Source organism: Strongylocentrotus purpuratus, unplaced genomic scaffold, assembly GCF_000002235.5.
Source record: "Strongylocentrotus purpuratus isolate Spur 01 unplaced genomic scaffold, Spur_5.0 spur5_scaffold_4, whole genome shotgun sequence".
In the NCBI taxonomy this organism is placed as follows: Eukaryota; Metazoa; Echinodermata; class Echinoidea; order Camarodonta; family Strongylocentrotidae; genus Strongylocentrotus; species Strongylocentrotus purpuratus.
In genome coordinates, this window is record NW_022145610.1 from 651,375 (window position 1) to 668,260 (window position 16,886).

Here is a 16,886-nt window from a genome sequence, read left to right on the forward strand (position 1 = left end):
ATCAACACTGATTGCTGAAACTTGGTATCAAATTGGATTTAAATCTCCAAGTATATCTCAACCATACTGAATTGACAAAAACACAGACCATAAAAGGATTTAGTTTTCCGCTCACTGGCAAAATTGAAGCGTGTCTTACAGGTCCTTAACTTGAAGGGACTAACTACCAATAACCGGACAATATTGCAGTGAAATGGATTAATTGTGTGCTAATGTTTTAAGTTAAACCATGTTTTCTTGAATACAAAGAGCACCAATATCCCCAAAATATATGCCTGATTTTGTGTATCCATCATGGAAGTGAAATACTGTTTAACCTGGATGCAATTATTTGTTAAGGGAACATTTGATAAAAAGTTTGAGCATTGTTATACGCTAGTAACACTGCAAAGTTAAATCAAAATTAAAATGAGTTATTTATATCATATTGGATGGTTTTGAGTGTGATACAAGAATATATTGCTCAAGCTATGACATTATTGGACGAGCCGAAGATGAGTCCAATATTGTCATAGTGAGAGCAATATATTCTTGTATCACACGAAAACAAAGCCATACAATATTATTATCATTATCTATATCAGGCTGACAAGCTAAATAACAAAATTAAACTTACCTCTGTAAATATGACTTTGTTTTTGTGTGATATTGATATCGATAGTTGAAGTTCCTGGATGACTGAGCAAAACGAAAACAATATTGATCAGTCATCTGGGTTCTTCGCTAAGGATATTAAATACACTGACTTATTGTACCACTTGAAATCCTTATATAGATAATAATATGCATTATTGTTCCCTCTATTCAGACTTTCTCAATTTCATGTTTATATTTGATACCTTTAAAAGAAAGTTGAAGTCGAATGTATATGACTGATATCCATTTGACCGTTCTTTAGTATTTTATATCAAGGAGTTCCCCACCTACATGTATCTAATCCACCTTTTGTTTTTGATCCAGTATTTTGACATACCACCAGATAGTATTTAAACTCGTAACATCCATGATATTGTTTTAATTAGTTTGCTAGAGCCATAGATTAATTGATGTCATCATCAGATCAGATGCTTCCATACCATAACAAAGACTCCTAAATTATAATCAACGTAGGAAACTTGAAGAAAGTAAAGAATTTGTATAATATTTCTGACTATACTACTTGTATTTAATAAAACAAAGTCAAGATATTAGTGGCCTCTGATAGTTCATTTTCAACATCATGCAATTTCATGCCCAGAAGTTATTTATAAAGTTGAAAGCTTTGGAGCTATGAAACTTTCTTTCTGTACATTTTACATGTATGACCTTTCATAGAGTTTCTTCTAGATGTACATCACAAGTAGTTGTTTCATATCTTGATATCGTGCAGTACTGTAATGTAAACCAAGTGTGTGCTATCTTTACTATGCATCTCATCTTCTGCAAAATGCAAACAACTTTAATACCCATAATGGTATACATCTCATCAGATAACTCATTGTTAGTATTTCTAGATAGAGCTTAGTTTTACAATATGCTGAGAAAGTGAGAAGATTTTTTTATGGTTTAATCTATGTTATTGAAATATATGAATTGTTGGTCAAAGTCTACCACACCATTCTACAACACCTGCCCGTCTGTATCCTGTGTCTGCCCTACTTTTAACATTTTTGTATGCTTTTAGATGCAACCTGTATATATTTCTTTAGATTATGTGATCCTTGATAGAGGTAGAGCTGTAACAATCCTTTAGAAAAAAATGATATACATGTATGTGTTGAAATATCACCCAATTGTCAACAGAGGGAGGCATTTAGAATTTGACTGTACATTTACACAAAGCAGGCTAATAGCTGTACATTTTTTGTTGTAATATAAAATTTGTAGCATAGTGTAACTTTGATTTCTGATGTAGTGCATTATTTACTTAGTGATTTGTAGATTTACTATGCATACATTATCTTTCCTGCTTTTTATATTATTGCTTATTAAAATTCATTGCTTGTGTGAAATTTTTTAATGTAATTTATACCAATTAATAAACTTTAGAAAGCACTCATTTAGGCAAACAATTTTTTTCTCCATTGAATATGTTTTAATCGCAAAAAAAAAAAACATGCAACATACCATTCATCATTGGAATGTATCGTTTATGATTTTCAAAATGGCAGGTGGAAAATCTTCCTGTACTTTTATGTTGAATATACACTGTAGATCCAAATCAAATGATTGTTAGAAAGGAGACACATGACAATGAAATCTATTTACCCCCCCCCCCCCACCCCCCGCTCATTGTTCTTTTTGTGAAATTATTAGTACTTTTTAATGACTTGTCGTTAGGAAATGTTAATTACCAGCCCATAAGTTTTTACGAGATTAACTACAGTATTTTAGTTGACTCTAAATCTGTTGAATTTGGGATGAGGGTGATTTATCAAATGAAAAAGTATGTGTTTTATGTTCATATAATAGTGTAAGTATGTACTACCTATGAAATCATTTAAATGGTTTAAACACCATGGCCCGAATTCACAAAGGAGGTTTGTCGACAAACCTCCTTTGTGAATTCGGGCCCATCAGTCTGTTCCTATGGTATCCTATGTGGATAATTCTTATTAACGCTCTCATTGGTGCATGTATAAAAACAACTTATGATAGAAATATGGCTTTTGTAAAACATGAAGATGTTTATTCAGCATCCTTTTACATGTACATTTAGAAGAAGTAAAGATGTTGTGTACTCTGTGCCTTGTGTTAATTCTTGTTGTGATCTTCCTTGTGACTCAATATCAGCTTTTTCAAGAACTAGTGTTTATATATTTTTTACACATTTAATTTTGTTTTTTGTATTACCAAGTGAAGTAATAGAGAATCCAAATGTGTACTAGATTTTGTATGTTGCCCTTGTGGAAACATCTTTAAGAATATCGAGAGAGCTTAGCAAGAAGCGTTAAATAACCCTAACTTGAGTCAACTTTCACCTGTGTGAGCAGACGAAAAGACTCTTCATGTCTCAAGTAAGTTGCTCTCATCACTTTTTAGGTCTCTTAATGCTGGACCTACAGCATATGTTCATCATTAATTCTTCAATAAATTTTGGTAAAACATGTTTAAAATGCTATAGATGATATTGGACATCTATGTCAACTATGTTCTTGATGCCTTTGATTAAAGTTGTCACAAATGCATAAATCCTGAAAGATGGTCAGTGATTGCTTTGTCCTGGCCTACAGTACCTTTCCCCTGTAAATAGTTCTTTAAATCAAACCAATTAAGAACTTTTATCCAAAGATAGGAGCCTTTGTGTATGCGGTCACACACAAACGCACATAGTTTGCAAGAATCTTCAGTCAATTGAAGGAGGCAGACTTAATCAGAAGAAGAAGAAGAAGAAGAAGAAGAAGAAGAAGATGCTAAAACCAAATCCCTGTTTCATATTTAGCTCTGAATGAATCGGAAGAATGTAGGTTACAGTAGGTGGGATTACTTTCTACACATACATAATATGCTTTATACTTGCCATTAAGTGTCATTCTCTTACATCATTTACAGTGTTGTCTTTGAAGAAGTTTGCTTTGTCATGTAATTTTAACCCTAAATTATTTTACAATGCCAGCTGCAAATGAATGAATCTGATTCAGCACTGGCTGAAAAAACATCTGCTGGAATTTGTTGGGAGGTCTTGCAGCAGAGCTGTTATCATTTTTATCATATCTCAAAAGGTTTGTTCAGTGTAGTGGTGTTTATATTTAATCAAAGTGAAATAGTTGCAGTTGGTTTGTTTCCAAGACATCCGAGTTGTTTAATAAAGTTTTTTTATTTGGTCACCATTGATATTGACTATGATAAGCATGTCTTTCCACTGAGGTTTGCAATTTATATGAGCATGTAGATTTGAAATAAAAGTCTTTGGCCATCGTGTGATTTTGCTACAGTTCTATGTACCTGTAGCTCTATTGAAACTCAGTGTGGAAACTTCTCAATTTTACAACTTGATCATCCGTTCAACTCTGTTTAGCGTTTTAAAGATTCACTGTGTAATTACAAATATGGATTTTATTATGATCTACAATTTATCAATACAATGTGATAGAAATATTTGAAGGTTTTCATAATCATGCTGGAAACTTTTTTCATTTTTATATTTCATTAAATGTGTGCTACTTTTAGTAACTTGATTGTTTTAAATCTTTGCCTTTTATTTCAATTACATTAACTTCTATGTCACTAATTCACCTCTCCTTTCATCTCATTCTGTCTTCCTTTTGCCTGTACCACCTTCTCTCTCTCTCTCTCTCTCTCTCTCTCTCTCTCTCTCTCTCTCTCTCTTCCTCTATGGTTCTTATTTATCTGTCATACATACCCAGACCCCCTTACACCTACCCTCATACACTCTTATTTATTATTTCCCTTATCTGTTCTCAAAGTTTATCTCTACCTTATGACTTACACACACACAGACACACACAAACACACTTACACACATACATTTTTGCTCTTTCTCTCTCTCTCTCTCTCTCTTTATATATTCTTCTCTACCCAGACCCCCCCCCCCCCACACACACACCCATACACTCATTACACTCTCTTCTCTTTATTTCCTGCTCCTTTATGTCTAATCTCTATATCTACTATTTCTCTCTCTCTCTCTCTTTATTTCTGTCTTTATTTATCTATCTATCTCTTTTACATACTCTCTATTTTCTATCCCTCTCACTTGTATACCTCTGTCCTTTTAAAGACCAATCTTTATACCATCGAGGGGGAATGTTGATAATCATTGTGGTACGAGTTGATCCCATACCCATTCACTGCAATAGTACATAAATACACCGGACAATAACAATAGAAAGAATAGTTGGAATGTGGAGTCCATTCTTTGCATACCTTCTTCCACCTCAGACTATTGATGGTTACTTTCTAAAGAATCTCACAAGCAGTTTATTCATTCAGAAATAAATCTGAGCACGTTTTTGAACAGTGAATATATTCATGGCTAACAAGGTTCAGGTTACCATAGATATTTTAACAATACATCAATGTTTCAAGTAAAAAATGAGTTAAAATATTGCATCTGTCCTACATTGATGGCTTGGAAACAACGGAAAGCGGCCGTGTCGATAACAAGGCTCTTCAGTTTTTAGTGAAATGAGTTTACAAGTGCACGAAAGTGATTGTAACTACCCCTCATTGTAATTATAAAAAACAATTCCATTGATATTCATTTCTTTCCATTTTTAGTGTTTATAACTCTTTGGAAAAGTAACATAAATTGCGTATTAACCTAATTTACTTATAATGCCCTTTAAATAGTTGACGGGAGAGTGTGTCCAGATTTTAATACATACAAGAATGCTGTGTAATAGATTTCATCCCTCTTTGTCTCTCTCTCTCTCTCTCTCTCTCTCTCTCACACACACACACACACACACATACATTCCCTCACTCTCTTTTCCCTTCCTCTTCTCTCTCTTTCCCTCTCTTTATATATACATCTCTCTCTCTCTCTCTCTCTCTCTCTCTGTCCCTCTACCCCTCTCCCTCTACCCCTCTCCCGCTCCTCGATCCTCTGCCTCCCCTCTAATACCACGGGCCATGCTGATACAATTCTGTGTTTGTCTCTATTATTTGTGTCTTCTTCTGTCTCTTGTTATCTCTAACCAAACAGCAGCCTTACACATCCTCTGACTCGGCCACATGCCCAAGGCCAATTAAAGGGATAGTTGAGTTCTGTTGCAGAGGGCGCTACACAAAATTTTTTTTTTGTGAGATAATGAAAAACTGAGTGCCAAATTTGAAAGAACATACAATTAAAATGACAAAATCATCTTTGATCAAAATCGGTTCAAAGATGGCTGAAATAACGGTAATTATAACGATTTCTAATATTTGTGTACCACCACAAATATTCGATAATTCGAAAAAAAAACGTTGAAAAAAATAAATAGCGCCTTTTACGTCGTATTTCAGCCAATGCCGATGTTGGCTTTTTTGTTGGCTTTTTCGTATGTTGGTTATATTACGTACAACCAGCCGGCCCATGTACTATAATTTTTAATTAATTGATGAATTTACGGTTACCATATTTTTTTTAAAGTGGGGCTGAATTGGTATGGTCGTATTGGCTAAATTTCACACATTTTGGGGTCTAAATTATCTTCATAGCAATTTTAGGTCCTAAAAGGGCACTAGAAATGTCATAGATAGAAATAAGAGCAATAACCATGCACTTTGAAGTTTGAAGGCATTTGCGGTGTGAAAACAGAACTCAACTATCCCTTTAAGCTACTTGTTATAAAATACCGGAATTGTATTTTTTTCTCATAACTTGTTATTCAACACAATGCTAGCAATGGATTAGAAGCAAATCAAATCACATGATAGTCGAGAGATCACTTTCTGTTTTTTTTTTTTTTCTTCTTTTGATTGATTTTATTTTCTGCGTTAAAAAAGATACAAATTCAAATTCAAAGTACAAAACTTCGAACAATAACAAATACAATGAATAAAATGTTTATAAAAGTTATTAAATAGAAAATCATCTACAATGTTATCATACAATGAACATGTACGAAGCATACAAATAAGATGAGAAGTATATAGTAAATATTTTCCAATAAATTAGAGAGGTAATTTAGAACGCAGGAGACCACCATCGTGAGCGGTTAGGCTGGAGATGGATGGCAGCCTCAAAAAAAAATGGCGATATAACTCTCTTGGGAAAAACTGAGTGATCAAGTGGGTGCAGTGCAAGTGCAGGTGCAGAAAGCAGTTGCATGATAAAGAATAAAATAAGTCACGGTTTATTATACTAATTTAAAGAGAATAAAGGATCAGTGTGAGCTAAGAAATGCGAACCTGTACAAATACGTATAGCTTTCTTTTGCAGTTTAAAAATAGAATTAATTGTTGTCGAACCACAATTTGCCCATACACTATTACAATATGTTATATACGGGAGAACTAGCGTATTATATAGTAGGAATAAGGTTACATGGGGTAGAAGAAACTTTAGCTTGGAGATTATTCCAATACTTTTGGAAATGCACATTGTAACGTGGTGTAAATGATCATTCAAGTTTCATCTATAAGTACTCCCAAAAACTTGGCTTAGTTTTCTTCTCAAGTAGCATATCATCACTTTGTCAGGCTAAATCGAAATCCCACAAGGAAGAGACCGTTAAACTAGTACAACAAAGCTACAACTTTGCCAGTATATATATATATATATGTTTGTTTTTTTCATTTCTGAATACAAAATATATTCAGTATACATTAAAACATGCAAGGAGAAATATACATTTATTTTTAACGGAACTGGCCAGGGTACCAAGATAAGTGAAGCTAATTAATGCCTTGTGAGTCCTGACAATTTGCCAGTATATTACAGCTGAAGTGTACAATAAGAGGGATACTGATCTTATGATAAGAATGATAAGATTTATACGATTAAAATAACTGTTAATCATAATTGATTATAATCAAGCTTAAAGGTGCAGGCATGTGGCATACAGAAAATGGGGGGGGGGGGGGGGCTGACGACTTTTCCCCGAATATTAACATTCCCATTTTATTTCTTAATGTCGCGAGTGAATGAAACGAGCTATACAAATGATGCCTCAATATATAGTGATATCAAATGTTAATGTGGGTGTGGTATCCATTTGAGTCATTTAGATTTTAATATATTTCTTTTACTGAAATACACTACAAAACGTTTTGTTGTGTTTAATTACAAAGAGATCACGTTGCTTCTCGAACATGACATGATTGATGCCCAAATATCGGCTTTTTTTCTTCTCGAGAATACTAGCCCTCAAGCCTCCCCTTAACAAATCACATATATAGGCCCTAGGAGAGCGACCGAAAACTACATCACAATTTCGTAATGTATAATCCGGATAACTTCTCTTATCCTTCGGACTAGAAAAAAGACTTAATTTTGTAGATCCGATGGAAATTGACAAAAAAGAAAAAGCATTAGTCTAAATGTTCTTTTGCCTGTCCTACCGAACAATACTGATGCAACCATGCGCAGATAGGTTGAAAGAATTCTGTTAAACCAACAGTTTGTTATGCCAAATAACCAGGAAACTCCTTATTCCTTAGAAAAGGTTACATAATCATATACTTATATATCAGCGGGGTTCTCTTATCTATAATGTGTCGGTTGTTAACTTTCGGATCATTTTAATTTACTGCTAAATTGCACTTACTTCCCATCAGAAAGGAAACAAAACAATCGAATTTACACGAAAGCTATAATCACATGAATTCAACTTTTCTATTTCTCAATTTAATTAAGTTTATTAATTTCCATAAAAATCACATTACAAGAACACATACATATTGCAAAAGGTACTGTAAATAACATGCAAAATATTTCACTAGAATATACATAAGAGTACATTAAAATATTAAACAATAATGGAAAAGGGGAAGTTATAGAAACCCAAATAAATGGGTTTGTCGAGATATCTTCCCCAAAAATAATTAAACAAACTGTGATGAACATAATAAACTTATTTTCCCCCAGAGAAAATTGCATGGTATAACAACAGAAACAAACAAAAAACCATACACACATACACACATATATATACAAAAAAGTGGAAAAGTATTCTACTCAAAATCACATGTGATTAGATGCTGCTTTACACTTCTTTTAAATCCATTGTAATTCATCATAGATGTTATGTTATTTGGCAAAGTATTCCATATTGTTGGTACTTTATGTCTGAAAGAAAATAATAAATAAGATTTTTTAACGACCCATGTAAATTATGATATTTATTTCTATTCCTCGTATTATAATATGAACTGCATTATTGAGGGAAAGCACATTGTTAAGTGAACTGGGAAAAAACCTTGATTGTGTTTAAATGATAAAATTGAGATGCAATATTTATTTAATTGATACACATAAAGAATCTTGAGATTCATAAATAATAGTATAGTATGGGCACGATAAGAAGTTAGAGAGCAAATTCTAACCACTTTCTTTTGTAACAAAAAAAGAGAGTTCAATTTTGAGTTGTAGGTATTTGCCCAAACAGTATTACAATAGTAATGGTGATAGGAATCATGATTTGATCTTTAAAAACTGTAGGCTTAATAAGCCTAAATGTGGCGGTTGGGAGAGAGATAGGGATCGAGGAGAGAGAGAAAGACACACAGAGAGAAAAAAAACCGTTACATATTATTTTTAAAGAGGTGATTATTTCAGAGATTTGAGATAGGGCGTTGATGAAAGGATGGAATCTTCAAAGTCACCAGCCGTATCCTTTCATTCATATATCTATACTATTGTCATGCTGAGCGGATCACTACAAAGAAGATGCATTCCCTATTACGTAATCATCAATAGTATCTTCATTTCAATGCCCAAGAAGAAAGAATCAACGAGAGTTTGTGTATCCTTTATGATACCGAAGTGTATATGGCGATTCTATACATACTTGAATAGCTTTCTGATATGGGTGCAAATAGGTACCACTTTGAATAGCCAAGCCCATCTTTGCCCGAGTTAAGAAAGAGATTCGTGGTTGACGGTCTTTCGCTAGTTTATCGTGAAGGCGATGTGGACGAGTTGGTGCCAGCTTGTGTAAGATTCTCCGTGGCGCTTTCATCACCGGACAATAATAAAAGTTCTTTTCGGAGCGAGTGAAGCGGGAATTGTACGTGGGAGGTTTCGGCGTGTGGAAGATTGGTCGAGTGAGGCCACTAGCATTTTCTCTCCAGGTCGCATCACCAGAGGACTCTACCTCTCTATCTGACGCTAGCCATCGTCAAAATTATACCAAGCAAAATGGCGCCTCGCTGTAGGTCAACGTGGAATACGGCGCCATTCGTCTGTTTCATCCTTACAGCAGTGTTCATTCCAATTACTTTTGCCAAACCTTTCCAACCGGTAAGTTTGAAATTGTTGTTTTCAAATCAAATTTTATGATTGCATTATTATGTGATTGGCTTGTCGGACAGTTGGTGGTGGTAACGCCCAGGCCATGTGTGAATGAAGTTAACCCTATTTGACCACACCCATGCGTATTCGGCGAGCTGGGACTGTATTTTGACGAGGTTTCTCATGAAATGGAAAGTTATAAAAGTTAGTTCTACCCTTGTTTACCTTCCCGCCGTTGATAAAACTTTTATTTTCTAAAACAGAAATCGTTTTTAGAATGATTTCTTAGTCGTTCCTTTTAATGCAGTAGCATTAATAATTTTATGTAGAATTTGTCACATCACAGCCGTAATGTTTACGTAATGGTTACGACAATAAAATTGACTATTATTAACCATCTCGAATTTGTAAAACTTTCAGGACTGAAACTTGATTATCGAATCGACCAAATATTGTTACCTCGTCATGTTTTTTTTTATTTAGCAAATTAAGTTTCCAAGCGATACAAATTACATTTAAGAAATAACCTGACGAAGGCAATATTGTTGCATTACACGTAATCTTCTTTCAGGTAAAACGACGTCATTTCGATTTTATATTTGTGATTAGCAATTGATCTAACATGAACATTCATTATACTTCCTCTCACTCACTGTGTCGGAAAGTTTTGAATGCATGTTAGCTGAATCAATACAAGCATCATCGCGGAACATGTTATTGATTGTTAATTCACTACTGAGGGGTAGTTCTGAAGGTCAGATAGGTAGATAATCTAAACATGGACAGACGTGAATATTTCAAAATATTCTGAACAGATGTGATTAATGTGCTTCAAAAGAAACATTCCTGGAAGTTTTTCTTTTTATGTTCTCGTTGGCATTATATTCTTAGTGGGAATTAAAGACTCTAAAAATATTTTCAAATTATGAAAAGATCTTTACAGAGTATAGTTTTTCATTTATGATAGTTTATTTCTGCTAATATTGTAAGTCATACACATCAATACCGACAGTTCATGAACATGCATATTAAATTGATAAACCTCCAATTTGATATAAAGTAGTTAAATATTCCACAAGAATGTTCTCACTGACAATGAAACAAAAATGTATCTAATGTTTATGATAATTACGTTGAGAATGTTATGATACTGAGTAATTTATCTCATAAAAGTTACACAAGAACAATAATACAATTATTCAGATCTGTACCACATTCCATTGATGCTTATTATGGTATCATTATGATCACATGGTATGTGAGTGTTAACGTTTCTCCGATGGGCGTTTCCACTTTAACATAGCCCTACTTTCTCCCCTGCCTCGTTTAATGAATGAGCCAGTTGTGGTCACTTTAGAGGACGCCGCTTTCAAAACCACTGAAGTGAAATACTTTCTGTGCTTTATCCGCAGCAAAGGGATTTGATTTTGTAAGCCTTGGTCCGATTGCTTATGGCACCATTTTCTATTCTTTTGGAATCCGCAACAATCATGGACCTACAACCTTTTGGCAAGAAGTATGCAAAGATCATGATCGTGCCTGCGAAGAAAATGGGGTCTTATACAACTTTTCGTTGGCCTCTACCTAACTGAACACTTATGTCAGCTTTGGTTTTGTCACTAATTATCTTGGAAGGGCAACTAGATAATTCAACACTGGGAGCATGAATGCATGATGAAAGCAACCAAAAGGTCATTTATTTAGTCAGAAAAGTTGTTGTCAGCGTATGGCAAAGACGAAACGATTTCCGGGCATTAATTAGGCTTAAATCTTCCTCTGAATACAACAATAACTATTCGGGACAACGTCTTGTTGGTACTGGTCTTTAAAACTTCAGTGAGAAACAATATATAAAATAAATATTCGGAATCATATATCATCGCAAATTATGTAACGAACTTTTCTTCATTATTCGCCCTCTGGTAAACGGTTGAAATCATTAGATGGGCAACCAGGAACGACGGTTAAACCAGTTGGGCGGGGTGCAAGAATGCTCCTCTGGAGAGCTCCGTACTTCAAAAAAAAAATGTTATAAATCCGCATAATTTCGCAGTTTCACAGAAGTAATTTGATAAGGTCTATGGATATATTGCATTTCGTTGATGATTTCCCCTTCACTCTTTAGGCCAGAAAAATGGGAATACTGTTTACAACATAATTTGGCGATAGTTGTGCTCTGTGACGCTGCATAATCACTTGGATGTTAGCTTTAAAGATATCACCAAGTTGTCACTAATCTAGCATGGATACACTGTAGAACATCTATATCCGTGCTAAGAAGTAAACATTGCATTGATTACTGAAGTTTTAACTAGAGGATCTATTTGTTGACCGATGCCTCCGTATTTGTGGGTTTACTCATCCTTTCACTTATTACGTAATGAACAAACTATCAATATTCTTTAGTTACCCTCTTTAAGTTTTCACAATACTTTGACGGATTTAGTATACTGTTTGTTTAAATCTATTTAAATTCCTTCTCGTTTATAGTGACTTGTGTTATATAATGTTTGCATATTATTCTCTTTGTTATATAATTTCATTCCAACCGTGAGCCAACAACGTCAATCTCGTTGACCGTATGACCAATAGGCGGAAGGCTTCCGATAACAACTTTTCTGTTTTCCCTTAATGTATTTATTTGTTTTTGTCGGTCTAATGGGATGTCGTTTTACTGGAATGACCCATCTTTTTACTATTTATCAACTTTTCGGGGCTATGACTTTATTGCCTCTAAAATTACTAACATGAAAGCAACTTCTATACTGATGTCTCGTCTAAACTTTGACTAAAAACAAGAATGAGAACAAAATGAATGGTGATAAACAAGACAAAAACGATATTTCTATTTCCATCATACCATGGAATCATATTCCAACGGGTAATACACTTTTTTTAACGACACGTCCGGAAGTATGTCAGGAAGGGACAATCCCGAAATATTGTTCACGGGACAAATTCCGGCCCCGACCCTTCTGACAATAGCTGATCCATCCATTCATAATGAACTGGAATGGAAGCATTAGCGTCACTGTCTACTGCGAAATTAAGTATGTTTTAGATCGACATCAAATTGTAGAATGGAGGGCGTTTGAAGAATCTCCCTTTTGTTCTGAGAAAAGATTTTAGAATTGAATGCTTTGATAAGACTAGTTGTATTGAAGTCCTATCGTCTGAGAAGAAATCTGCCTATCAATCAGTAATCCTATATTGAATGATTGTATCATTATCCGGAGTATGACCAATACCGGGACCAATAGGCGCCATTTTAGAAAGTACATGCAGGGTATGGTCAATAGTTCGGACATTCACCGACAATGGTTCTTTGAGCGCAGTGAGCATGCATGGAATCGGAGTTACACGATGCATTGCTATCGCAAATATGGTTACGAACATAGTAGAATCGTTTGAGGTCTTTAAAAAAATACTGTGTATACACCAGACACATTACAGAATATCACCATTTGTCAATAATGTGATTTTAAATCGATGAAACGTCCATTTTTGTAATGTTATAAGCTAAATAAAGTCTTTCTCTACAGTATCTTAAAGTTATTTTAATAACATATTCGTTACATAAACGTAAAAATTCGTTGGACAAATACAAAATGAAAGGCATGCTACATTTTTTATTCAAAATTTAGACCATTGTTAAATCCGACAGTAAAGATGAAATTAAATGAATAATTATATAGGATAGGTTAGCAATATTGTGTGACGTTATGAATAGAAAGACAACTGCATTAAGTATCGTAACATCCGTTATCATTATAATACCAAACTCACATTAGTTTTCACGTGTTTATCAACCCTGACGAGGAAATTTATCTCTGGGAAAAAAAAGTAAAACTCATACAGCAAATGGAGAGCATTTCTTTGAAGGGCGGGAAAATCGGAACATTCTGTCCACATTCCAGAGACATTACAATGCAAACCAAAGAATGGAGAGATTGTGACGTTTTTTAATCATGTCTGGCTCAATATACATTTCATCGATGAATGTGTACCTTTCATAAATCACCGTGGTCAGCTAAATCATGAGAGAGATAAAGATTACTTCGCATTCTTATGGATATCAAATAAATAAAAAGGTTAAATGGTCGAACGGACATTCGTTATTTCATTATTTTTTCCCGATTGCACGATATCTAGCTTATCATTCTTTATTTTCCCTGTATTACGTGATGCACAAGAATGACATTTCTTCCGAGAAATCGATGAATCACATTAGTATAACAGTCATGATGTTTCGTAGGAGGGGGGGGGGGGCAACTTCCATGATTTAATTCGTTATATGATGTGAGTATGGACTAGCTGAATAATATATATTGGTAGCCTCACCACCAGCTTAATCCAAAATGAATTATTTTGCTGATAAGGGGGGGGGGGGGGTACATTCAATTTATCTTCCCCTAAGTTCCGCCTCTGATTATATCATACAAAATAAAACGTCACTCAATATCCATATATTATGATTGTTTGCATTCATCGAACGCAATGTCTAATTGTGATATGTATATTACGATTAAAACGTTATTTAGAATGACATCCATTTATGGGATAAAGAGGAAGAAAAATAGAATATGAAGAACGAAAGGGGGGGGGGGAGGGGTGCCTAGTGAAGCCCCCAGATGAAATCATTTATACTGGAGAGTGCATTATCATTTAATAAGATCATGAAACTAATATGTATCTTTGTGAATTATATCAGTCACATGTGATGAATAAGAAGTTTTATTTTAAGTTAAGCTTCCATACAGTTCTACAGAGTTCTTTGTAATAATCTCATAATAATTATATCTGACTTCAAGTTTTCATGTTATATTTTTTTCCATTCTGTTTCAGGAGGAATTCAAATTATCTCGAACAGATGTACTTCACTATACACATTTGCCAGGTGAGTTGAATAGTAATAATTGATAGTTAAATATTTAAACAATAACTATCATTTTTATCTCTTATTAAATTGATACCCGTTACAGTTCTGGCATTCGGGACTAATATTTTAACGTTACTACTCAAGACGCTGTATCTGTGTAATGCTTCTATTTACCGGCGAGTAATAATCCTCCCATCACAGAGCCGACGATTACTCGACCGTCAATAATTTAATCCTTTTGTAATGGATACGACGTACTAAACATCTTAACGGCATGCTCTATTCTTGACTCTTTCCCTATTCAACAGATTAATGGGCTTGGGGAGTAACCACGCCCTTTATTTAGTGGTTCGGTTTCATTTACTTCTTTGTAATGTTTCTTACAACACGAGAACCATGAGCATTAATGAATTTCGGTATGTTGATATCTATCAAAATATTTGTTTCGTACGTGTAGGCCTATGCATGAGAGAGAGAGAGAGATAGAAAGAGAGAGAAAGAGAATGGTATGATGAGGAGAAAGAAAGATATAGAGAGAAAGAAAGAAAAAAGACTAAAAGGAGGAGAAAGGGAGAGAGAGAGAGAGACTGGGGACAGAAAAGGAAAAACATGGGAATGGAAGGCTAAAGGGCAAAACAGTGTCTATATAAGGCGTGGAGGGGAACGGTGTTGTGGTAAGAAAAGGAAAGTGTGGTATACTTCTTTGAAATAGGCAATATCACGTAATTAATGTATCTGGTATTTTTCTTACATTATTTTGTTTAACAGTTCGATGAATACATACTTGTTCTTATCAAGGGTAAAATATGTGATTTGGTAACAGTAAACGGTGTGCTATAATACGTTTCCACATCTTACGACATTGGGATTAATACATTTAAAAGGTCATTCTACGGAAATACAGCGGTAATAGATGATACTTCAGCATCACTCCATCATGACGTCATGGCTATCCACAATCTACTGATGATGTAGATCTATTATCGAACATTTCTTTGCAGAGCCTTACAATTTAGAAAATCAAACCAATAATGATTCAAAACAATATTTTGGATGATAAAACTTCCCGGCAAAATTTTGCCTGTTTGAAAAACAAAGCGTTGTAACTGTAAAACTTGCTTTGTTTGATTGAACAGATTATGAATATGTGAAGCCTGTGCGGTTAGGCACCAGACACCAGAGGTCAGTGGAAGAAAGGTCAGTAGCCTCCACATCAGAATACTCCGTCGAGGGATTCGATCACGTGTTCCACATCCAACTCAAACAGACTATGGATCTATTCAACGCTGGTCTCCTAGTGAAGCGAATCAATGAGAATGGTCAGGTCAGGATAGAGCAACCTGAGACAGGGTGTTATCATCAAGGTCACCTGAAGGAAAGTGAACACACTTCATCGGTATCGCTGAGTACCTGCAATGGATTGGTGAGTAAAATGATTGTTACCACTCTTATCTTAAAGGTATAGACCAGTTTTGGAAACGCCCCCTATCAAAAAATGAAATGGAAGCTCTTATTACCAATCATGTTAAAGAATATGTTTTGACTAATACTTGATGATACAAATTTTGCCGGGAAACCGCCTACCAATTGATATATTTGGCAACTTATTATATATATATATCTGGACTGGATAGATAAAGGGTAGTCCCATATACATCTTTATGTGTACAGTGCTTTACAAAGACTGGGCCAAATTTCTTATCATTTTGATGATTCCAGAAACTTGCAGTACACACCAATACTTATATGCTAGATGATCAACCTTTTCTGATCGATTCCACAACGTTTCTTTCACAATGTAATCGCATGACAAGAACTTGTCTATGCCTTTAAGAGATGTTATCAGATATTGAGTAGTGTTATGTTTGGATGATTCGGACTTATACTAATAATCTACTTTCCTAAATATATACCTAATAACATAAATCTTGAATGAAGTTAATGAAAAGTTATGGATTACCTTAAATCACTCTATGTAGGATAATAATATTGCATGATTATCTCTACTCAACGAAGAAAACGTGAATATGAAAAGTGTTTTTTAAATGTTTTATTTATGACACTGGTCATCTGTATGTGTTGTCTGATGCATATTAGTGAAAAATTAGCCATGAAAACATCATTATA

At 34.4% G+C, this 16,886-nt stretch overlaps 1 protein-coding gene across 1 annotated transcript in view; it reads left to right on the forward strand.

The window, feature by feature from the left end:
- Positions 1 to 9,469: 9,469 nt before the first annotated feature.
- The window catches only part of LOC115929165, a gene marked incomplete at its 3' end in the record, with an annotated part of 47,717 nt that continues 40,300 nt past the window's right edge, over positions 9,470 to 16,886 (forward strand). The window contains 3 exon segments of the mRNA XM_030997572.1: positions 9,470 to 9,889; positions 14,726 to 14,777; positions 15,896 to 16,182. Coding sequence (XP_030853432.1) covers positions 9,788 to 9,889; positions 14,726 to 14,777; positions 15,896 to 16,182 — 441 coding nt within the window.